Source organism: Nilaparvata lugens, chromosome 1 (assembly GCF_014356525.2).
Source record: "Nilaparvata lugens isolate BPH chromosome 1, ASM1435652v1, whole genome shotgun sequence".
In the NCBI taxonomy this organism is placed as follows: Eukaryota; Metazoa; Arthropoda; class Insecta; order Hemiptera; family Delphacidae; genus Nilaparvata; species Nilaparvata lugens.
Window position 1 is genome coordinate 67,514,023 of NC_052504.1, and position 24,533 is coordinate 67,538,555.

At 35.9% G+C, this 24,533-nt stretch overlaps 1 protein-coding gene across 3 annotated transcripts; it reads right to left on the minus strand.

Moving 5' to 3' along the window:
* Window positions 1-7,373: 7,373 nt before the first annotated feature.
* LOC111062618 lies at window positions 7,374-24,486 on the minus strand. Of its 3 annotated transcripts, none has more exons than XM_039440767.1 (3): window positions 24,354-24,486; window positions 18,945-19,157; window positions 7,374-8,386 (listed from the first exon to the last, which is right to left on the minus strand). In XM_039440767.1, the coding sequence occupies exons 1-3, from the start codon at window positions 24,390-24,392 to the stop codon at window positions 7,613-7,615; spliced, it is 1,026 nt and encodes a 341-aa protein (XP_039296701.1). In that variant the 5' UTR covers window positions 24,393-24,486; the 3' UTR covers window positions 7,374-7,612. The 3 variants fall into 3 exon arrangements, with proteins under 3 accessions (XP_039296701.1, XP_039296694.1, XP_022205998.2); XM_039440760.1 differs by having other exon boundaries at window positions 24,114-24,465; XM_022350306.2 differs by lacking the exons at window positions 18,945-19,157; window positions 24,354-24,486 and adding an exon at window positions 11,839-12,051.
* Window positions 24,487-24,533: the final 47 nt, after the last annotated feature.

Sequence of the window (24,533 nt, forward strand, 5' to 3'; positions counted from 1 at the left end):
CTTTACCGACTGATGCCAAGCAGGAGGCTAATCGTTATTTAAATATAAAGAATAACGTGACACAAAGACATGTCGTACCAACGTGGGACTGATGATGAGAGCCAAGCTCATTGAATAATTATTTGAAATTAAGTCAATAACCATATTGAAAATTATAGATAACTTATACGAGTTGTGAGGAAAACTGGCGAAGGGAAATTTGTATTACTTTTTGGGGAAACAAGAGCTTTAAATAGAGAGAAATTATATGTTTTAAAGAAAATTTTATATTATTAGTACTGTGAAAAATTACATGTTTATAAAGAGAGATTATATTTTATAAGCCTAAACTGCTATTACTTTCTAGTCAAAAATATATTAGGTGTTTAAGCCGGTTGGAAAATAAGTCGCAGCCTGTAAACTAGCCAAGAATAAATCAACAAAACATTGGGGGCGCTAGAGCATTGTAAAAAACTTAAGTATAAATACCTTGTTGTAAGAGTATCCAAACACTTTACACATCACTGTTCACTGTAAGTCCCGGTTTGTGTCTCTTTTTTAAGCATCTTCGCTTATCATTTTTGTCACTGTTTAATTAGCATTTATCATATTTGACATAATGAATCACACTCCCGCAAACTCTGAAGTTTCATATATGTACGGCGGTTGCACAGATCCCACTTTGTCGACTCCAAGCACATCAAACCCCACCACGGTAGATGCCAATACGCCACGAGAAAGGGAACCAGGAAGCGTCGGGTCGATAGTCTTCGATCCACCAGGTCTGCAACCTCTATCATCCACTCGAATCGACGCCGCTGACACACCATTGAATCAACGGATAGTAGAGATCAACTTTGAAGGGGGCGAGGAGCAGCCTGCCGAACCCGCATCTCCAGAGGCCGAGTCACATCTGAGCAAACAAAGTCTATTTTCAGTCACAGAGCTAGATCCTTTTCAAAAGGTAATGATGGAACAAACTAGCAGTATGTTCAATATTATGCTACAAAACACAATGGACAAAATGATGCAGGAGATTAAAAAAGAGAATGTGGAAATGAAAGAGGCAAATAAGCAAACAATGGAACAGGGCATGAAAGAGACAGCGGGCGCTATAAAATCAGTAGAACGACGGTTGGATACTATTGAGGCTAAAGTAGAGAATCATAGGGAAGAATTAAAAGCAATGATAAATCTACAGAAAGAAAGTCAGGATAAAGTTACGGCAGGATTATCGGAAAGGTTGGATACGGTTACATGTGAGCTCAACGAAAGGATAGATAACCTAACCATACAAATCACTACACCCATTCAGGATATAACCAATAACATTAAGGCCGATTGCCACCAAGAAATCCACAAACAAATTACCGTTGCCAATCAAACATTAACAACTACAGTTGACAAAAATATTAACAGTATTAAAGAAATACAAAATAAACAGATTAATATGTCCACAAAAATGAACCAACTGCAAGGTAGCATCAATCAAAATACTGAAACCTGTAAAGCTTTAAACGGAACTCTACTAATTCAAAAATCCACTCTGACTCAATTAAATCAAGAAGTAAACGCAAATAAAATTACACATAATAGTCAATGGCAGATAACACAGGAAAAAATAACAGCATTAGAAAATCATATTCAACAACGACCTCAAGGGATTCAAACAGACAACCTCAACGTACATAGTATATTACAAGGACTAGGAAAATTTGATAATACTGATCGCCATTTGCAACCTCAACCATTCATTGATCAGATAAAATTAGTACAAACTCTTGCACCTACCTCTTGGAATTTTTGGCGTCTTCGTTTGACTAATTTATTGATTGGCGAACCCCTGATGTTCTTTCGGAGTAGAGCCCATGAATTTACATCATTGGATGAGTTTGTAGCTGTCTTCCTGGAACAGTATTGGAGCAGAAGTAAACAGTTGGACGTGCTAGCGGACATCATATCATGCGAGTTCAACCCTAACTTAGACGGTGCATGTACCACTTTCGTCACTGCCCTACAGTTTAAAAATTCTCAATTGAGCGAGCCCATTAATGAATCGGCATTAGCAAGTATTATTTTAAAGAAGCTACCGTACCAAGTTAGAATGGCACTCGCCACACAACCCATTACTGATTGTAAGCAGCTGATAAATCATCTATATGGCATACAGTCTGTGATGGCAATATCAAACCACCGCTCAGACCAGAGATACGCACCAAATCTACATAACTCAAAATTTAATCAGTATAACAGCCAAAATTATGAACCGGTATCATATGATCGCTACCGATCTGCTCCTCATTTTGAACGCCGCTATAAGCACAGGCAAAATGGTAACTGGAATAATGAAAAATTTCAAAATCGCACAACCAACCACTATGCCCAGCAGAGCAATCGTAAGAATCACTATGATGGCCGTGATCGATTAAACTCACATAATAATCACACACAAAACAATTACAACAGAAATTACAAACCACCACCTCTTCAAATAAATTCAAACTACACATTAGCGCATGCAACAGGATTGAATCAACAAAAAACCCGGAACCCAGCACCCAACGACCCGCCACCAGATATACAGAAAACTACAGCTCATAAACCAGGACTATATGATACCCCCGATATAACAAGCACAAGCTCAAATGAAACAAACCAAGAAAAGCAGGATATTTCAACGTCATACACCACATTCAGAAATGATTTACCGGAGACTTTGTTACAAGAAACACAAGATAACCCACCACCAGACACACAGGAGCCCATACAAGACAGCCTACCACAAAAAACCGCCGCCAAACATGCAATTAAAGCCAGCCGCAAACATCAACCCTTTTTAAGTATCCTGTTCCCCACCGAAGAGCAACCTGCCACCGAAGAGTCACTGCTAAAAATAAACAGCCGCCAGGAGGAGACCACCACTATACTACCTGTTTTGACCGCCACCATACTACCTGTTTCGACCACCACCATGCATCCGCACACAGAGTCTACACCCGCGCATCATTCCACCACACGGCAAACCAAGGACCCCATGGAAGAACGAGAGGACGGCATCCAGGACAAGAGGAGCGACCACCGCAAGGCCCGGAGACGGAGGCGCCCGAGGACACCCGACCGACATCAGGACAGAGAGGACGGCATTCGGGAGAAGAAGATGCATCGCAAGGCCCGGAGACGGAGGCGCCCGAGGACACCCGACCGGCATCAGGACGAGGAGGATGGACTACATGACCGAAAAAAGAACATGCATCGCAAGGCCCGGAGGCGGAAGAAACGGAGGAACCGCGCGCACCGATGGAGGCCGCATGCACGCTTCAAGAGGCCAAGGAGGATTCCGGACCGGCACCAAGGAGGACAGGAAGAGATTGCCGACGTCATGCATCCGCGGCACATACGCTTCAAGAGAGCCAATCAGCGATGTGACCGGCAAAATGGATCAAATGAATGGAATAAAAACGGAGCTACTGATAGAACAAATATGGATTCATGCATGGGCAACAACGAAATGGACTACTTATGGAGATATATGAAGGATAAACAGTGTCTAAGAGTGAGGGAAATAAGGAATTATACTAATAAAAAGGAAGTACCTGGCTATATGATGAGAGATAATACTATTAAAGAGAAAATAAATGTTTTGTTATGGTGTTTAATGTTTGTAATAATGGCTGTGATATTAATAAAAGACTGTGTTGTGGATAGGAGGAAAAATATTGTATTGTTGTTGTTAAATGAATCTACTATTGATGTTTGGAAATTTAATATTATAAGAATGTTTATTGTCTTGAGCCTACTAATTTATAATGAACCGAAATCGAGAGTATTAAATGAAAATGAAAGGAAAGATGAATTAAAATTACAGGATGATTGGAAAAAGAATGAATTGAAAGGATCTACCATTAATGAATCAAGGAATTGTTTAAAAAAGTATACAAGATACAAGGGCTTTAAATTTATGTTGAAAGAATTATCAATTAGGACAGCCTCACCAACGGATAGCAGATAACCGAATGGTCTACAGCAACAATCATGTCAACAAACAGAATGCAAGAAGATACGGGAAAACCACAACATTTCTACATGCTATATCGTCAAATTTTAAATAAATATGATAAGAAATCAAGGAAAACATTATTATCAAACCGATTACTAACCTTCCTTAATAAATTTAATATTGGTATAGGACCTCGTGGCAACAATCCAGTGTTTTAATTCCTTCCAGCCGTTAGAAGCCTGCAATAAGGAAAAGAACAATTTTTAAATATGTAATTAAATTATATACATCAGATAAAAAAGGACACAAGCGGGGATAATAAAATTAAAATTTGTTAATTACCTTTTTAAGAGAAAAAATTGAGCAGTTAGGTTAGTTATGAAAGTCGACAGCAAATTCTGATGTAACATGTAGCACTATGAATGTAGAACAGCGACCAGCTGAGCAAAGCCACCTAAATCAAATATGTGACGTCTGTTGAACATATGTTTATAAAAAGAAATACTGTACCCAAAAAGTTATTTATTATTGTTATTTATTATATTTATTAATGTCGATATATTTATTTATATGTTTTATATTTATTACTTTTAATTATGCCACGTTTGTTACCTGAAAAAGACTTAAAGTGAATACCAGCTACCAAAACCAAAGAGCCATTAGCAAAAGAAAAGTATTGTACCTGATGTATAGAAAATTATTATATTAAGACCTAAGAAATACTATAAGATATAAGCCCAGAAGTTTTGTGAATCGAAATTATTGTCTAAAAGGAATCATTTGTGAGAATTATGAAATGTGTGTAGTTAGGTTGGCGGCCCTGCAAGCGGCGAATTTAAAAATTACTATATGTTAAGTGTTGTCAGGAGGAGTACGTTTAGAAGTTTATATTTATGATATTTTATGTGTGTTGAGGAGGAGAATTTGTTATTGTATTTGATAAAGGTATAAAGGAGATGCAGCAAATATGTCTGCGAACTGTGATAGAAGTATGAGAGTATAATTTATAAATAAAGTATAGTGTATATCGATGTATTGAAGGGTGGGTTTTCATTAAAAACATTGTGATTCTCAAATATTTTGAATTCAAACCCAGGGGCGCGTGTAACATATTAAATCTGGGTAGACAAAAAGCCCTAACAGAAACAGTAATAGGTCTGAAATAAAGTAACTGGCTAATATCGCCAATAGATAATAACTAAGATTAGATAGCATCAGCTTATTCTGGCTAAATGGTACAAGAACCTAAAAAGGATTTGAAGGAAGTTTATTGCTCATAAATAGATTATTATATAAAATATTTGAAGATTGAGGTTATGTACATGTATTCACGGATCGGTGACCTAGAGATCGATCAAACCGAGGAACGTAGAATCTGACCAAAACCCCTTGGCAGAGCTTTATTGCAATCAGATGGTGTGCAATATGAAAAAACACCCGTCCACGTGGCTAATTATTAGGTAGCATGGAATTAATATTAATGTATAGAATATTAACTAGCATGCAAAGAGCATAAATAAAAAACCAAATAAAAATAATTTAATGTATTCAGGAAATAAGAGTTACCAGGCGCATGAATACCGAATAAAATTTGCATGCACCAATAGTAAAACGGCAGTTAATAGGCGGCAACTGTAGGCCAGTTCAAAAATATTTCTATATATTTATATAATGTACTAGATTTTGTGTTAAAATTTGTGTAATCTATGTTATCGATATGGCTCGAATGCAAAGAAATTATTAATCATATAATCTAAGCAATATTTTGGTATTTTTTGTAAGATCTATTTGAACCTAAATGGCGGAGGACTAGATATTTAAATTTTATGCTAATTTGAAAGTCGGAAAGAGGATCTGTAAAACTTGAGAAGGAAGAACCAGCACTCGCCAGCCAAATGCCACCATAAGAGGACCCCAAATATTTTAGAGCGAAGTACCTTACTAATGATTTTGTAAAAGTTAAAGTTAAAGTAAATTATTAAATTTCTTAAAAGACTTCGTGATGCTATTGTGAAGCAGAAGTCATTTTCATTTTTAATTAAATTTATAACCCCTTGGAGGAGACGATTCCGGCTACCATATTCCCGGACCACATGGAGTTGGATCGACATCGGCGGCTTACAAGAAGATTTTCGACACGTGAGTGATTAAATTTGAATTAGTGATGGGCGCCCTAGTGCTTCGAATTAATCTGATGATCAAAGCTAGCTCGCCGAAAGGGTTTTATTATAAATTGAGAAATTAATAAGAGTAATACTTGCGCAAGTAAAATTAGTATTAAAGGTATTTATTTGAAAGCAAAATATAGATCAATATTTTAGAAATTCTATTAAATCAAAGAAGTACGAAATCTAGGCTATTAAAACATATGCATATAATATTTAATTTTTTGCAATACAATTTGCGATAATTTATTATAGTTCTAATTCACTAGATGAATGGCTCTACCCATTCCGTCAGGTGCCGAATCTTGCACCCTGAGATAAAAATATATATTCGATACAAATAAATCTACTAAGTACTAGAGATTTTAATATATATATATATTTGGATTATTAGTGGCTAATTTATCAAGCTGATCTTAGAGCACACATTTTTAATTGAATTGTCCAAGTCGACAAGTATTAGCAAGCGCATATCGCAACTACATGCAACAGAATGCATATGATTTTAAGATAAAGGCACATGGTAATGATTCGTGCCATAAATCTAGAATATAAAGTTAGCCTGTGATATTTTTATTGATTTCAATTATTGTTCTATTTTTATATTATATTTTTTTTTATCGCTCTATATATATTTTTTGCCTCGACTGATCTTTGCATTATTTATGTAATATATGTATGAAACTTTCATGGTGTGCAATTTATTTTTTATTCCTCAACTCTATAGTATAAGTATCATTTATATATATATTTATTATTTATTGAATTACAAGAGTTATTGAAGAAGCCCATATCTAGGCCTATCAAGATTTTTTAAGACTGAATACTATTAGAAAACCACGACCTAATTATATCAAATCTCATGCTTTACCGACTGATGCCAAGCAGGAGGCTAATCGTTATTTAAATATAAAGAATAACGTGACAGTCTATATATGCAGATAGAACGATACAGTACAATTGAGAATTAATAGAGTTGATATTATAGTGAGCCTATATATAGTGTTTTAATAACGAAATTCTAGAGTTTTCAATGAATATATTTTTTTCAAAATAATTCGAAGCAATATTACAATATTCTTTCAAGCAGATTACAATATGACAGACATGAAATGTGTGTTATTAAGAAAATTGACCACCCCACTATGACAAGCCATGTCGGTTTCAGATTTTTGTAGGAAATGAGATTATGTATTTAACTTCAAAAATATGAATTAAAATTGAGGCATTGATTCAAAGTTGCAATGATTTTTATTATTTTCTAAGGATGTAAGGTATTATAGAATGATATTGAGATATAAAGGATTTTTTACACTCCAATGAATTCAATTATTAGTAATATAGAAATATTTTTTAATAATGATTCAAGTTTGCCCATCATTTATGATTGTTTTCAAATTATTAATCACTATATGTATCACAGAAAACGTAAGCCTACAACAATATTGAATTGAATGACAGTTAATTATAATTATTCAAATTGAATCCGAGCATCATCGCTGAGGAAATAATCAGCCAGTTTCTGTCGATAATTGGCAGCTTCTTGTGTGTGAATGGAGTTGGACGTTGGATACTGAATATCAGCAACACCAGTACTGTTGGGGTTTGATCGCCAACTACCAGCAGTGAAAGTCCCTGTCAATTCATCTTCCTCATCAATCAGGCCAGATTCAATGTAATTAGGACTATTCTCTAACAACCAATTGTGTAGAACAGCACAAGTCCTGATGATCGAATCTACTTTGTCCAAAGCCAAATTCTGAGGACGTTGGAAAACTTTGAACCGAGATACCATTATTCCCAAAGCATTCTCAGCAGTGCGCTGGCAACGGTCTAGACGATGGTTGAATAATACCTGCTTATCAGTAAGATGTTGACCTGTGAATGGTGTCATCACTTCTTTCCTTAAAGGAAATGTCTCACTTGCTACCAGTATTGACTTATCAGGCAAATTCAATGTATTATTTGACAATAAATCATCCAATGATGAGCTTTCAAATATAGAAGCATCATTTGTTCGTCCATTTTTCCCAACATCAATATAAATAAATTTGTAATTGGCATCTACTAACGCTAGCATTACAATACTGAATGTCCCTTCATATTTGAAATTTTCTGAACCCCCTGGAGGTGGATTCTTTATGTATACATGCTTTCCACCCAATGCACCGCAGCAAAAAGGAAACTGCCACTTCAACATGAACTCTTCTTGAATTTTTTTCCAATGTGCAAGATTTTGGTGAGCCTGCAAATAAAAACAAACTTATTCAAATATAAATGAGAAACATTGCAGGTTAAAATGAATGGAGAACGCTCAAACATGTGGCATGAATGAGATGCATAGATGCGTATACAAACTTATGTGCTGCATACTGCACCACACACGCGAGATGCTCTCTTGCAGGTCGCGCCGACAACAAACATGACAAGCTCATCATCACTGTACTTATAGTGAGGTCCACGTTATAATGGCAGGGTTTGATTAGCAATGGTATTGCTATCCTTGTATATCATTCAACAAAGCGGGCAGCACTATCTCTCTCTCGCTTTGCTCTGTTGCCAGATCGGCTTTCAACAATGTAGAATTAATATTAACAAAATATTTAATATGAAGATTCATTATGAAATCATTGAAAAAGATGATTAATTGTTTAATAAAACATAATTGATTATTTTAAACGAGAATGAACAATTAATATTATACATTAATAAACCTGTATCAGCTACCGTAGAGAAAGCATTGACAAGATAGTGTGGATCGGCAACGTGTTCTCCTATCTCCTATCTTTCTCCACTGCCATTATAACGTGGACCTCGCTATAGTAAATACTTGTTTGAGAAACATGCATTTGTTGCGCAGTAGCTTTGAATAGATTAATTATAATTTTGTAAGGTCATTTAATCATTTATTTATATAATTCAATATAATTTGAAAAAATATATTTAAAATTCAATATTTTTTTAGCAGAGCAGAGCAGTGAGTCTTTTAATGTAATCTATGTTAAAATCTACACTTGGTATGCATTTGTGTCTTTAAATTTTCTAGAGCATAAATCCAACTACCAATTAAGACGTTCCAAAAAAATGTACTGCAAACTTAGAATTTACAGGTGATCTCTACACATTTCATGTTGATGACATTCATAGCCCAAGTGATTTTTGCTCCACAACATTCAAAATATTGCTTCAGATTTGCTTTTTCAATATCTTTGATTGGTTCACAATTATTTATATTATGCCTAAGAAGAATGCAAGAAATTCCTCCAATTCTCTCAGGTCCACAATGATTAAGTATAAGTTTTAAATACTGAAACACATGTGATAGAAAAAGATCATTTTGTGTTTGGATAGGCAGAGAACATGAAGCCTATCAGTGAAGCTCTCACAAACAGATTAATTTCGTCCATCTTGTTACTCATCCGTGTGACTCCCTGTATATTACAATGAATTACATTTACATAATTATCTCGAATAATCCGTACCTTCATAAATATTAGTTCAGACAACAGTTTTATAAAAAGGTTCGTTAATGCACGAATTAGAGTTAAGACACACGTGAGCAAGCGTAGTGAGCGAATGTCTGTCTCAAACATCTCACGAGCGCTATAAAGACCAAATAAAACTAATGTATACACTATTTTATCTACGACCATTCAAGCAAAGTATCACATGCTGATTTGCAGTAAGGATAGAAATCAACCAACTAGCCTATATGGTAAAAATATTGGAATAACAATAGGTAAAATCTACTCAGAGAGAGTAGACAATAAACTTGAAATACTGAAAACAAGGCAAAATGAAAACATGATGAACTGAAAACTTAATGGACTAAAAGCCTGACGCAATATAAACGACTGCTTTGTAAAATGAGTCTCAGATATAAGACATATATATATTATATATATCCATTTTTTAAATGTTTAGAACTGCTTCCAAGTCCTGTTACTGTTGTAAGAACTTTCCATTTAATTATTTTCAGTGAATGAATCATTTGAATTTCAGTAGTTTACTTTCTTCTAACTTCTGAAATTTATACTGTAGTGAGGTGATTATTTATTCTTGTCTATTCAGTTTTGCCAAGATGAGCTGCAAAATATTATTGATGCCTTCTCCTACTTCACTTTTTGACTCTCCCAATTTCGGTCTATTTTCTTTTGAGACAATCTGGACGAAAGTTAATTTCTTAACTGCACTATCATTTTTTTGGATTGTGAGTTTGTGTATTTTCTGTGATTTTTGATTAAATATTCTTCACAGCGTTCTTTCATAAATCTTTTTTGTTTTATTCGAATTCCTATTCTTATGCAATTCGATTGCGACAGTGCAGCCTCGATAGCTGGCTGGATGTGCTTCCCCACAATTGATACATTTTGGAAAAGCACCACTCGGTTTGAACAATGAACTTTCCTTTGGTGTTCACATGCACACTTAACACACAGGCTCCTTGTTACAGTATTTCTGGCATCGTTTGCATTGCGGTATCAGGTTGGCTTTCTTCAGTGCTTCCACTTCCACTCTAAAACCGAGTATATTTTTATGTTCAAAAACTTTTTTATATTTTCTTCCGCGCTCAATGAGACTATGCACATATTTAATGGCTCTCTTGTCTTCCACTTTAGCTTATTCACAACCTCTAGAACTTTCAATCCTTGTATCTTCAAATATTCCAGTATCATGTCCGTACTACAAGAGTGATGAAGTTTTTTAATCATTACTCTTATTGGTCTTTTACTGCTTATCTTCATACGAGTGCCAGTTAAATCCGTCATTAATCAAATCACTGGTAGCATATCGATAAGTTTTTGAGTGGACTGCATTTATTTTGAACGTTTCTCTACTTAAGATTTTTATTCTGAATTTGTCAGCTAGCGACACTTTTTTCAAACTCTTAAGGAGTCCGTCTAGATTCTTGATACCATCCACTAGATTGGGGTGGTGGCACTTCTTTCTTCTTTCTCCTCTCCTCGTCAGTGCTATATTTTTCCATGGAAGAGATTTTAGGATTCAAATTCTGTTGATTTCGTTTCGCAGGCACGTTTTTGACTTCTGGCAATGGAGTACTAAAAGCTTCCTCTTCTTGCTAGCCCAACTGTTGATTAGTTCTCGGCTGCTGAACTGGTAGGCTGTGAATCTTCCTCTTAATATTCAGAGATCTTGCTCCCAAATCCTGAATTTTTTCAACAGTTCTGATTTGCTTTTCTCTAATTCCTTCCTCTTCTCATCGGTCTCTTTCCAGCCAAACTCGACTTGAGTTTCAAGTTCATTCAATTTGATATACTGATCCGGTGAACACTGGATTTCTGATGTATTTAGCATGTTGTTGGTGTCCATTCTGTCGTTAGTGGCTTCCTGTTCTCCTTGCTCTTCTGTAGGAATACTAGGTGGCTTCACCAAGTTTGACATATTTTGCAAACATGCCTTTCAAACCAAACAGCTCTCGTATCAATAACACTCACGCACAAGGAAACGCGAGCGCGAGCTGTAGAAAGGCCGCGAAAAGCAGGTCGCTTTGCTTGCATAAATTCCGAGGTTGACAACCAATACTCGATGCAATATTTTTATCCCACTTTTCAATCACGAACAAACTGCTGACTTACTACTTCTACACTACATTATGACTACTCCACTATACATCCATTCTCTACGAGCTCTAATGCAATACTGTTTTTTTATAAATAGCAAATAATTGAGGATTACCTGTATAGGTCCGTAGTCTGCAAGTACTTCTGACATAGCATCCAAGACTTCCTTGATAAAATGAGAAATTGAGGATCTAGGCACAGAGTAAATATCTTCCAATCTACTATAAGTATAACCCAGAGCAAGGAATCTCAAAGTTATTTGCAGCTTCACTCTACTGGACAATGCCAGCCTCATATTCGTATCTCTTCTACCAATTATGGGGCTCACCTACAACAAAAATACATTAATCAATGTATAAATTGGCATCCATTGTGAAATCTAGAAAGTGTATAAATCACAATAAGTGTAAAAGTGTATAAAAATATAACATTACTTCTCATGAATAAGGCTTGAATAGGACAGTATGCTGGGACAACAGTTAAACACCAGGAAACTTATGTGATTCGGATTAGATCAAGTTATGAATATGCTCACACCAATAATACAGAGATATTCTATATCATTGACTTATTTAAAAAAATAATATTTACTTGAGTACAGATCCAAAATGAATAATGTTTATACATACATTAATCATACAGTAGGCTGGAACAACAGTGAGCCATCAGGAAGCTTACCTGATACAAGTTTGATCAAGTTATGAATATGATCATGCCAATAATAATAGAGATATTCTATATCATTGACATATTTTTTGAACATAATATTTACTTGAGGACTGATCTAAAATGAACAACAATAATACAAACATTAATCATAAGTAGCCTATGTCCCAAAATGAAAATTCATATAGGTAGTAGACAATGGAATTATTAATAATTCCAGCTTCTTTGCCACGATAATCACCAGTAACATCACTAAAACAAAGTTATCGCCATTCCTAAATTTGAGGCTAATTACAAAAGACTGCATGCTGCCCTCATTGAGAAGAAAGCGGTTTTAGAAAACTAGTCTGAGGCAAACAGTTACTAAAGTTTCTTGGCGTATCCTTGGCGAGTTTTTACCAAAATTAGACCACAACTCTTAAGGTGAAATTCCCTAGAGGCGTTCTAGGTTTGGCGCAGTCAAGACTGCTTATAGCTGCGAGCTCTCTGCTTGCTTAAAGCTGCACTGCTCGAGCAGTGCTGCTAGAACGCCTCTTAGGAATTACACAATGTGCAGCACTGCATTAAATGTCATTTAATGTGCAATTACTTAGAGGAGTCTCGAGACGCGCGGCTATAAGCAGGCATGTCGAGACGCGTGGAGAGCCGTCACGGCTAGAGCACACGAATAAAATAAATTCAAATAAGGTATAAATTCATTAAATTTAATATGAATCGTAAAAGCAATATGTTAGCCAACACTGTTAGATTCTTGTCAGCTCCATACATGGAGCTGAAAAGAGTCCAAAATCAACCTCCTGGCCTGGTTTCATAGAAGAGGACAAGTCCTGAAAATGTGGTAAGAATGGTGAAGGGCTACAAGATTTCCCACAGTCAAGATATATTTGGTATTTCTAGTTACATTTTAACAGCCATTGTGGATGTTGTGGCAGCTTCTTTGTCCGATCTCATTAATGCCTGTCTCATTGAGGGGTTTTTTCCAGACGAGCTGAAACAGTGAAGGAATGTCCCAATATACAAGAAAGGAGATCCTAATCTTTTGGCAAATTTCAGACCAGTTTCCATTGTCTCTATATTTGGTAAAGTCATAGAGTCTGTAATGAAGGAACAACCACTTTGAGAGTGATGAGTTATTTGTGGAGAGTCAAAATGGTTTTTGCAGGGGCAAATCTACCACTATAGCTGTATTGTCTCTTGTTCGGGCTGTTTTGATGGCATTGGTGCTATGTGATTTGAGTAAAGCCTTTGATTGCGTATCACACACTTTTCTGCTACAGAAACTAAAGTGGAGTTGTGTAGTGCTCAACAATCTACAGAACAGAAATCAGATTGTGAAGGTGGAAAAGGCACAGTCGGCTAAGCTTGATGTGCTTCATGGAATCCCACAAGGATCAGTGCTTTTTAAAAAGAATTATTTATTTCAACATACTAATACATCTAATACATGGTTATAAGCGATGTACGCTCTACGAGCTCTGGCAACAGACTGACTCGAAAAAGCAACTAAACTAATGGCTAGTAAATAACAATGCATAGCTACATCAGCATTATAAAGGGGTTACCAAATGTAACTCCTCCCCCCCAAGTGTGAAGCTGCCCTCAGCTTCAAAAATAAAATAGTATTAAGTCCAAGTACAAAAATTAAGTATTAGTTACATGGCAATCTTGGATACATTTGTTGGGAATCGGTATTAACAATATCGTTATCCACGCCAGAATTACAATTATTTGAGTTAGAAATGGACAGTTTTTGCCAAATTATTTTAATAAAAATGAATATCAATAAAATTACAACCAAAATAAATAATATAGTAATTACAACAATATAGATGATTCTATTGTCTTGGAGAGGTAATTCATCAATAATATCAAGTTGTTGAAATTTTATGTTTGCAGTATGTACTTCATCAAAACTAAAATTAGAAATCTTCTTATTTTCTATAAGTTTAGTTGGCACAATAACTTCATTTTCCCAAAATATGTTTGGTCTGTAATATCCAATTAAAGTCTCTGAGTTATCAATTTTTAACAATTTAGTTTTTCTGTTTGGAAAGAGAGTAACATTTTTCTTCTTGGCAGAACTGTAAATTATACATGAACTTACATTAAATAATATAAAACTATCAATTATGTTAATATATTTCACTAAAGAAGACCCATCTTTTAAAACTAATTTATTACATCCATTTAAATCTCTATCATCTAACAATTGTTCAATACATAAATTTTCAATACGACTTATATTACTACAATAATAATTATCATTGATAAGTTCGCAAGTTCCAAAAAATAATTTATCATTACGGAGTACAAAAGAAGGATGTACAATTGTTGTTACAATTTCATTTTCTTGAATGACAGGATATGACAACAGGAAAATGTTTCATAAATTGCCGACTGTAGCGGTACTTCAATGAAATAAGAAATGTGGTCTTTAAACATTGCACAATGGACTTTACTGAGTTTCCATATTACACTGACATCGTTTGAAATGAAGCTAAAATTCGAATTTCGGTGCATGAGAAAAAGTTCATCGTGAGAAATAATAGTCGAGTGGAGTACATTCAATTTACAAAATTCTAAGCTTGTTACAATATCAGAAATTTTATTATTTAAAAGCAAGAGAGAGTCAAATAACAATGAGGATTGCTGATTAAGTTCGATTCTGTTTGATTCATTATACAATGAATTAAAGTAATTACTGATTTTCATATTATTTGATCGTATTGTTTTCATTTCATTGTTGAATTCCTCCATTAATTTATGATTAACAGCAAATTGTTTTTCTACATTATTACTAAGATGGTATTCGTTTGATTGCACAGTTTGTAAAATTTTATCATATCGTTCCTTATCGTTAGCGTCCATATTACCAGTGAGCCAAGAAAGTGCAGATCCTACACTATTAAAAAGGCCTCGTTTTTGTCTATAATTAATTGATTGGATTTGATTTAATTTACTCTTCGTATACTTTAAATTTAATTTCATGATGCTTAGGCGACTCTTATCAATATCCTTATTAGCTAAAAAATCAATAAATGTTTCTATATTACTTAATTCTAATCTTAAATAGCTAGTACTTATTTTATGAACATATGTGTATGTCGTGTTAACAATAAAGGAGTTCTGAATTTTAATGGGAGCAACACCGGAGGATTTGCTCAGATCAATCATTTCATAAGGTGCTGCTGGGGCCAGCAACAGGAGAAGTAGGATTGGTATCATCGTGTCCTGTAACACATAAGTTCTTTCGTTTCACCAGTTTTTTGGGGCGTTTCATTCTATTGGGGTGTACTTTAAATGGGCGTTTCTGAATTGCTCGAGGGTTCGTAGCTAGTTTATCGTCTTTACTGTAGTTTACTTTGAAGAATTTCGGTTTAGTTTTCTTGTTAAAAGTTGTTTTAATGTAAGGTTCTTTTTCAATTTCTACATCCTTTTCACGATTGACATTCAGTTGCTCAGTGCGTTTTTGTTTTTCGGATTCAATTTTATTATTTATCAACTTGTGAACTAAATTCATTCTCTCTAAATATTGGTGAGACTGTTGTTCTGTCACCAATCTTTCCGTAACTCCGTTAGTAAAAGGATTGTTTGATACGCCATAAGTTATTTCATGAGTCATTTTCAGAGTTGAGTTGAGCGTATTATTAAATGCTATAACTGCTGGTTTCATGTTCGTTTTTCTTATATAGTTTTTATTCTCCAATTGAATTGCATTTAGGATTTCGATAAGCGTAGAATGAGCTCTTTCAATTAAGCCCTGAGAGTCTGGGTGTCCAGGATTCAACACCGTACAATCTCAAAAAGTCGCGTAAACCTGCATTGTCAAACTCACGGCCGTTGTCCATTTGTATAATTTTGGGTAGGGGAAAAGATGAAAAATAATCATTCAGGCGTTCTTGAATATCGATTTGGTTCAAACTTTTTAGGGGATGGACTGTTAATCGTTTGGAAAAACAATCAATCATTGTCAAAAACTTTATTTTATCGTATTGGAAACAGTCAATTTGTAGTTTTTCAAATGGTTTATCTGGAGTAGGAGTGACTTTATATGTGACTCTAACAGGTTGTCTATCATACTTTACTTTCAGGCATACAGCACACTTGTTAATGTAATCTGTTACGTCTCGTAGCATTGATGGCCAGTAATATCTTCTTCTTACCTGATTATACGTTTCATTGATACCTCTGTGGTACGTCTTTCCTTCATGGTGATTTGAAATTATCTGTTTTTGTTCATCAGTATCCACTATATCTAAATTCATTTTCCTATACCTTTTCAGTTTTATCGAATCGAACGTTTCTAATAACACATTTTTAAAATTGTTGAAAATTTTCTCGTACTCATCATACAAAACACCTTCTCGCGAACAGAAAACTCCATATACTGTTTTTGGTTTCAAAAACTCAATACATTTATTTTTCATGTCATCATAATCGTTAGCGTTCCTAAAATAAATGGTCAATCGTCTTTTACCAAAAATTTTTCTTAATTGAGGGGCTTGGTCACCTCTTTCAAGAATAAGTTGGTTATGCTCAATATTAAGCAACTTATCATCATCAGCTATAACTACCTGTTCATTTGAGCTTTCTTGCGAGTGTATCGTAGCTAAGCTGCGATTATCGTTCTCGGCTTCTTGTTCGTCATCATTATTATCATTACTCACGATATTCTCACGATCAATGTCATCATAAGCATTATTATTTACAAAGTTTCCTTGATTAGCATTATTTACTAAGTTATCATTACCAGTATTATCATTCCGCTCGCCTAATGTACCTATTCGTTGAAAAAAATCTTCGTAGGTACTACTATCTATCGAGGGTACGTCAGTGTTAGTATTGAACCTTATCAAATCGTCTATACTTATATCATCATATTCGTGGGGGTCATCACTAGTATTCTCCAAACCTTGAAAATCATTCACAAAACCTCGAAAACCATCCTCGAAACCTCGAAAACCATTCTCTTTATTTTCCATCATAGTGACGTCATAAGGACGGGACAAAGCATCCGCTACAAAGTTGGTTTTCCTTTTATGTAGGTAATGTCAAAATCGAATTCTTCTAACAAAAGTTTCCATCTTATCAATTTGGAATTTGGCTCTTTAATACTATGAAGCCATTGGAGAGGTTTGTGATCAGTCTGAATTAAAAACTTACGTCCATATAAGTAGGGCCTAAAATATTTACAACACCACACAATAGCCAATAGTTCTTTTTCTATGGTTGAAAGATTGATCTCATTTTTGTTCAATGTCCTTGAAGCATAGGCAACAGGTAGATCTTTACCATTGAAAATCTGTGAAAGCACTCCTCCAATAGCAAATTGCTAGCGTCAGTAGTAACTCGGGTAAAAATCGGGTAACTGCAATATTGGACTGTTTTGTAGCATTGTTTTCAGTTTTTCAAATGCATTAACGTACTCCTTATTAGAAATGTCAACCTTGACATCTTTTTTCAAAGCTTGAGTCAGAGGCTTAGCGATTTTTGCATAGTTTTTGATCATTTTTCTGTAGTAACCAGTTAATCCTAAAAATGTTTTTATTTGTTTTTCGGTTTTGGGAATCGGGAAGTCTTTGATTGCTTTCAATTTGGCGGGATTTGGTTGAATTCCTTCTTCTGAGATTACATGTCCTAGGTACAACAATTCTCTTTTGAAAAATTCAGTTTTATCGAGTTGTATTTTAAGATTGTGTTCTTTCAATTTTTTGAAAACGGATCTCAAATGTTTCAAATGCTCCTCTAAATTGTCAGAGAATACAATTATGTCGTCCATATACACTAAAACATTCGGCATTCTAGCAAATAGTATGTTCATATTACGCTGAAAAAATGGGGGTGCATTTTTCAATCCAAAGGGAAGCCTTAGAAATTCGAAGTGGCCGTCTTCTGTTGAAAAAGCTGTTTTTGGGACAGACTCTGGGTCCATTTCAATCTGATGGAAACCAGAATATAAATCTATCGTCGAGAATACGTAGCTCGTCCTATTTTTCCAAATAGATCTTCAATATTTGGTAGAGGATATTTGTCAGCTATAGTTTTTTCATTGAGTTTTCTGTAATTCCTTCCTCTTCTCATCGGTCTCTTTCCAGCCAAACTCGACTTGAGTTTCAAGTTCATTCAATTTGATATACTGATCCGGTGAACATTGGATTTCTGATGTATTTAGCATGTTGTTGGTGTCCATTCTGTCGTTAGTGGCTTCCTGTTCTCCTTGCTCTTCTGTAGGAATACTAGGTGGCTTCACCAAGTTTGACATATTTTGCAAACATGCCTTTCAAACCAAACAGCTCTCGTATCAATAACACTCACGCACAAGGAAACGCGAGCGCGAGCTGTAGAAAGGCCGCGAAAAGCAGGTCGCTTTGCTTGCATAAATTCCGAGGTTGACAACCAATACTCGATGCAATATTTTTATCCCACTTTTCAATCACGAACAAACTGCTGACTTACCACTTCTACACTACATTATGACTACTCCACTATACATCCATTCTCTATGAGCTCTAATGCAATACTGTTTTTTATAAATAGCAAATAATTGAGGATTACCTGTATAGGTCCGTAGTCTGCAAGTACTTCTGACATAGCATCCAAGACTTCCTTGATAAAATGAGAAATTGAGGATCTAGGCACAGAGTAAATATCTTCCAATCTACTATAAGTATAACCCAGAGCAAGGAATCTCAAAGTTATTTGCAGCTTCACTCTACTGGACAATGCCAGCCTCATATTCGTATCTCTTCTACCAATTATGGGGCTCACCTACAACAAAAATACATTAATCAATGTATAAATTGGCATCCATTGTGAAATCTAGAAAGTGTATAAATCACAATAAGTGTAAAAGTGTATAAAAATATAACATTACTTCTCATGAATAAGGCTTGAATAGGACAGTATGCTGGGACAACAGTTAAACACCAGGAACGTATGTGATTCGGATTAGATCAAGTTATGAATATGCTCACACCAATAATACAGAGATATTCTATATCATTGACTTATTTAAAAAAATAATATTTACTTGAGTACAGATCCAAAATGAATAATGTTTATACATACATTAATCATACAGTAGGCTGGAACAACAGTGAGCCATCAGGAAGCTTACCTGATACAAGTTTGATCAAGTTATAAATATGATCATGCCAATAATAATAGAGATATTCTATATCATTGACATATTTTTTGAACATAATATTTACTTGAGGACTGATCTAAAATGAACAACAATAATACAAACATTAATCATAAGTAGCCTATGTCCCAAAATGAAAATTCATATAGGTAGTAGACAATGGAATTATTAATAATTCCAGCTTCTTTGCCACGATAATCACCAGTAACATCACTAAAACAAAGTTATCGCCATTCCTAAATTTGAGGCTAATTACAAAAGACTGCATGCTGCCCTCATTGAGAAGAAAGCGGTTTTAGAAAACTAGTCTGAGGCAAACAGTTACTAAAGTTTCTTGGCGTATCCTTGGCGAGTTTTTACCAAAATTAGACCACAACTCTTAAGGTGAAATTCCCTAGAGGCGTTCTAGGTTTGGCGCAGTCAAGACTGCTTATAGCTGCGAGCTCTCTGCTTGCTTAAAGCTGCACTGCTCGAGCAGTGCTGCTAGAACGCCTCTTAGGAATTACACAATGTGCAGCACTGCATTAAATGTCATTTAATGTGCAATTACTTAGAGGAGTCTCGAGACGCGCGGCTATAAGCAGGCATGTCGAGACGCGTGGAGAGCCGTCACGGCTAGAGCACACGAATAAAATAATTCAAATAAGGTATAAATTCATTAAATTTAATATGAATCGTAAAAGCAATATGGTAGCCAACACTGTTAGATTCTTGTCAGCTCCATACATGGAGCTGAAAAGAGTCCAAAATCAACCTCCTGGCCTGGTTTCATAGAAGAGGACAAGTCCTGAAAATGTGGTAAGAATGGTGAAGGGCTACAAGATTTCCCACAGTCAAGATATATTTGGTATTTCTAGTTACATTTTAACAGCCATTGTGGATGTTGTGGCAGCTTCTTTGTCCGATCTCATTAATGCCTGTCTCATTGAGGGGGTTTTTCCAGACGAGCTGAAACAGTGAAGGAATGTCCCAATATACAAGAAAGGAGATCCTAATCTTTTGGCAAATTTCAGACCAGTTTCCATTGTCTCTATATTTGGTAAAGTCATAGAGTCTGTAATGAAGGAACAACCACTTTGAGAGTGATGAGTTATTTGTGGAGAGTCAAAATGGTTTTTGCAGGGGCAAATCTACCACTATAGCTGTAATGTATCTTGTTCGGGCTGTTTTGATGGCATTGGTGCTATGTGATTTGAGTAAAGCCTTTGATTGCGTATCACACACTTTTCTGCTACAGAAACTAAAGTGGAGTTGTGTAGTGCTCAACAATCTACAGAACAGAAATCAGATTGTGAAGGTGGAAAAGGCACAGTCGGCTAAGCTTGATGTGCTTCATGGAATCCCACAAGGATCAGTGCTGTATGCCGATGATATAACCCTGTTGGCTAGGGAAAGAAGTATAGGACAGGTCCAGGTGGAGGGTGAGCGATTCCTTACTGTAGCTCAAGGTTGGTTCAGAGAAAATAGGCTTCAGTTGAACGAGGACAAGACAAAAAGCCTAATATGTATGTTGAAAAAGGCTAGACCTGTAAGTACATGCTCAGTTAAATTACTTGGGTTTTGGATAGATCCCAAGCTGACATGGAACGAGCATACGCGTATATCTCAAATAGACATCTATCCCATCAGACTATTTTGTTACCGCCTACCATGCCTTATTCCATAGTAATGTAACCTATGGAATTCTAATGTGGGGTCATGCAGCAGGGATGAGAAGAGTAACTTATTGCTGCTGCAAAATTCTGAATTTTTGGCAGTTCGGATTTTTTGTCATCTGTGGGAAGAATTGAGCACTGCAGACCACTGATCTCGGCTCTTAACATATTGACCGTCTATAGTCAGAATGTATAATTGAATCTATGCATGTAAAGGAAAGCATTGGAAGGAATGAACAAAGGTGCGACTCACCACCACCAAACCAGATAAGCAAGGAACCTTGGCATCTCAAGATGTAGAGTTTCAAGAACTCAGGGATCATTTCCAATGTTGGCGCTGAAGCTCTTCAATTTCCTGCTTGACGAGATAAGAAGGCTGGGTTATTTCGACTTCAAGAGAAGGATGAGATGAAAGCTGGCATCCAATCCTCTATACTCTATTTTGGGAGTCAAGCACCTCCACAGCATGAATGACCATGTAGGTTATTTTTATTGAGAATTACGATACTGCCTATCCGGAAACCCCAGTCATTGGCAACAACCTCAAGTATTCAAGTATGGAAGAGTTCATTTATGACGAGGGGACTGCGACCGATAAAAATAAGGCCTAAGCAACATTGGCACAGCCTATCCAGCGACAACTGGTCAACGGCAACGTAGCGGTAATAAGACCTTTTCACTCTATGTGAGTTTCAATGATGGATTCTGCGGCTAATTTTAACTAAAGTGTACCCTATGAGGCAGCTTCTTTGTCCGATCTCATTAATGCCTGTCTCATTGAGGGGGTTTTTCCAGACGAGCTGAAACAGTGAAGGAATGTCCCAATATACAAGAAAGGAGATCCTAATCTTTGGCAAATTTCAGACCAGTTTCCATTGTCTCTATATTGGTAAAGTCATAGAGTCTGTAATGAAGGAACAACCACTTTGAGAGTGATGAGTTATTTGTGGAGAGTCAAAATGGTTTTTGCAGGGGCAAATCTACCACTATAGCTGTAATGTATCTTGTTCGGGCTGTTTGATGGCATTGGTGCTATGTGATTTGAGTAAAGCCTTTGATTGCGTATCACACACTTTTCTGCTACAGAAACTAAAGTGGAGTTGTGTAGTGCTCAACAATCTACAGAACAGAAATCAGATTGTGAAGGTGGAAAAGGCACAGTCGGCTAAGCTTGATGTGCTTCATGGAATCCCACAAGGATCAGTGCTGTATGCCGATGATATAACCCTGTTGGCTAGGGAAAGAAGTATAGGACAGGTCCAGGTGGAGGGTGAGCGATTCCTTACTGTAGCTCAAGGTTGGTTCAGAGAAAATAGGCTTCAGTTGAACGAGGACAAGACAAAAAGCCTAATATGTATGTTGAAAAAGGCTAGACCTGTAAGTACATGCTCAGTTAAATTACTTGGGTTTTGGATAGATCCCAAGCTGACATGGAACGAGCATACGCGTATATCTCAAATAGACATCTATCCCATCAGACTATTTTGTTACCGCCTACCATGCCTTATTCCATAGTAATGTAACCTATGGAATTCTAATGTGGGGTCATGCAGCAGGGATGAGAAGAGTAACTTATTGCTGCTGCAAAATTCTGAATTTTTGGCAGTTCGGATTTTTTGTCATCTGTGGGAAGAATTGAGCACTGCAGACCACTGATCTCGGCTCTTAACATATTGACCGTCTATAGTCAGAATGTATAATTGAATCTATGCATGTAAAGGAAAGCATTGGAAGGAATGAACAAAGGTGCGACTCACCACCACCAAACCAGATAAGCAAGGAACTTGGCATCTCAAGATGTAGAGTTTCAAGAACTCAGGGATCATTTCCAATGTTGGCGCTGAAGCTCTTCAATTTCCTGCTTGACGAGATAAGAAGGCTGGGTTATTTCGACTTCAAGAGAAGGATGAGATGAAAGCTGGCATCCAATCCTCTATACTCTATGGTCTATACTCTATTTTGGGAGTCAAGCACCTCCACAGCATGAATGACCATGTAGGTTATTTTTATTGAGAATTACGATACTGCCTATCCGGAAACCCCAGTCATTGGCAACAACCTCAAGTATTCAAGTATGGAAGAGTTCATTTATGACGAGGGGACTGCGACCGATAAAAATAAGGCCTAAGCAACATTGGCACAGCCTATCCAGCGACAACTGGTCAACGGCAACGTAGCGGTAATAAGACCTTTTCACTCTATGTGAGTTTCAATGATGGATTCTGCGGCTAATTTTAACTAAAGTGTACCCTATGAGGCATCAAATTGAATGAAGACCTATATTATGATTGGGCCTACCTGATGAAAAGAATAAATAGTAGTCCTATTATTTCTGTAGGGCGTAAATCTAGGTTCATTGCCGTTATTCCTGTCATCAAATTTTTGGTTGGGATCGATTTAATATGTTATTTTGATCAAAAAAATTAAAAGGCGGTCACTATTGTTTTTAAAATAAACAAAGTTCAAAGTAACACAATTTTTCATGCATTTAACCTATATCGTGTCAGCCATGTCAGTTTTTAAAATATGATTGGTCGATACAGTATTTTATAGATGTACTGATCTGACCCCACACCCCTACCAGCATATTATTGCTATTTAAAAGCAAAAACCTAACCTCCTAACCTACCCTTTTACATTTGATACATTAGTAAAAAACCTCAACCTGGAGCCCAACCACTTCCAGCATATTGCAATCTCAAACCAAAAACCTAACCTACCCTTTTAAACACTAATAAACATAACTCAACCAAATCTCTAACCGGCGTAATTCTAGGTCCAGAGGTGTGTGGAAAGTCTTGAAGTGAGGTTGGTGAAACTAAATTTTTTTCAATTTGTGATAATTTTATGACAGGCATAATGGCACTGGACCTAAACCAGTCTTTCTTTCTGGTGTGAAGCATTGGAATAGATTGAATCTCTCACCTTTCTTAGAAGATTTTCAAAAAGTGCATTTGGCAATTTTAGTTGTGACAAAAAGCTGTCAGAATTATTAAAAGATAAATCTTTTCGTAACAAAGTTGTACCTAACATTTGCCGACGTAATATATTCGACCTAACCCATATCCTTTTCTTAGGTTTTTTAGAAATTATATTATGTGTCTTTTCGATGCGCTTTTTAGGTATAAGTTGATGTCGTATTTCTATTGCTAAACTACGACAAACCTCTAAAATACTTCTACGTAATAATTCTCTGGAAGACATTTCTTCAACTTTCAATTCTATAATTCTATGAATGATGTTTTTGTTATTGTTGCTTGTTTTGTTTTTGCATTGGCACAGTATACATACAGTACGGAAACTTGGCTATACCCTGACGCCAAAATCCGCCATCTTGTTAGGAAG

Excerpts from the sequence above, each read along its gene's own strand:
- LOC111062618 (XM_039440760.1), bottom strand. The coding sequence starts at position 24,392 with ATGTCTTCCAGAGAATTATTACGTAGAAGTATTTTAGAGGTTTGTCGT. Across the intron at positions 19,158-24,113 it reads TTGAAAATCTTCTAAGAAAG|GTGAGCCCCATAATTGGTAG; the intron begins GTGAGAGATTCA and ends TTTTTGTTGTAG. Across the intron at positions 8,387-18,944 it reads CAGACTACGGACCTATACAG|GCTCACCAAAATCTTGCACA; the intron begins GTAATCCTCAAT and ends TTTTATTTGCAG.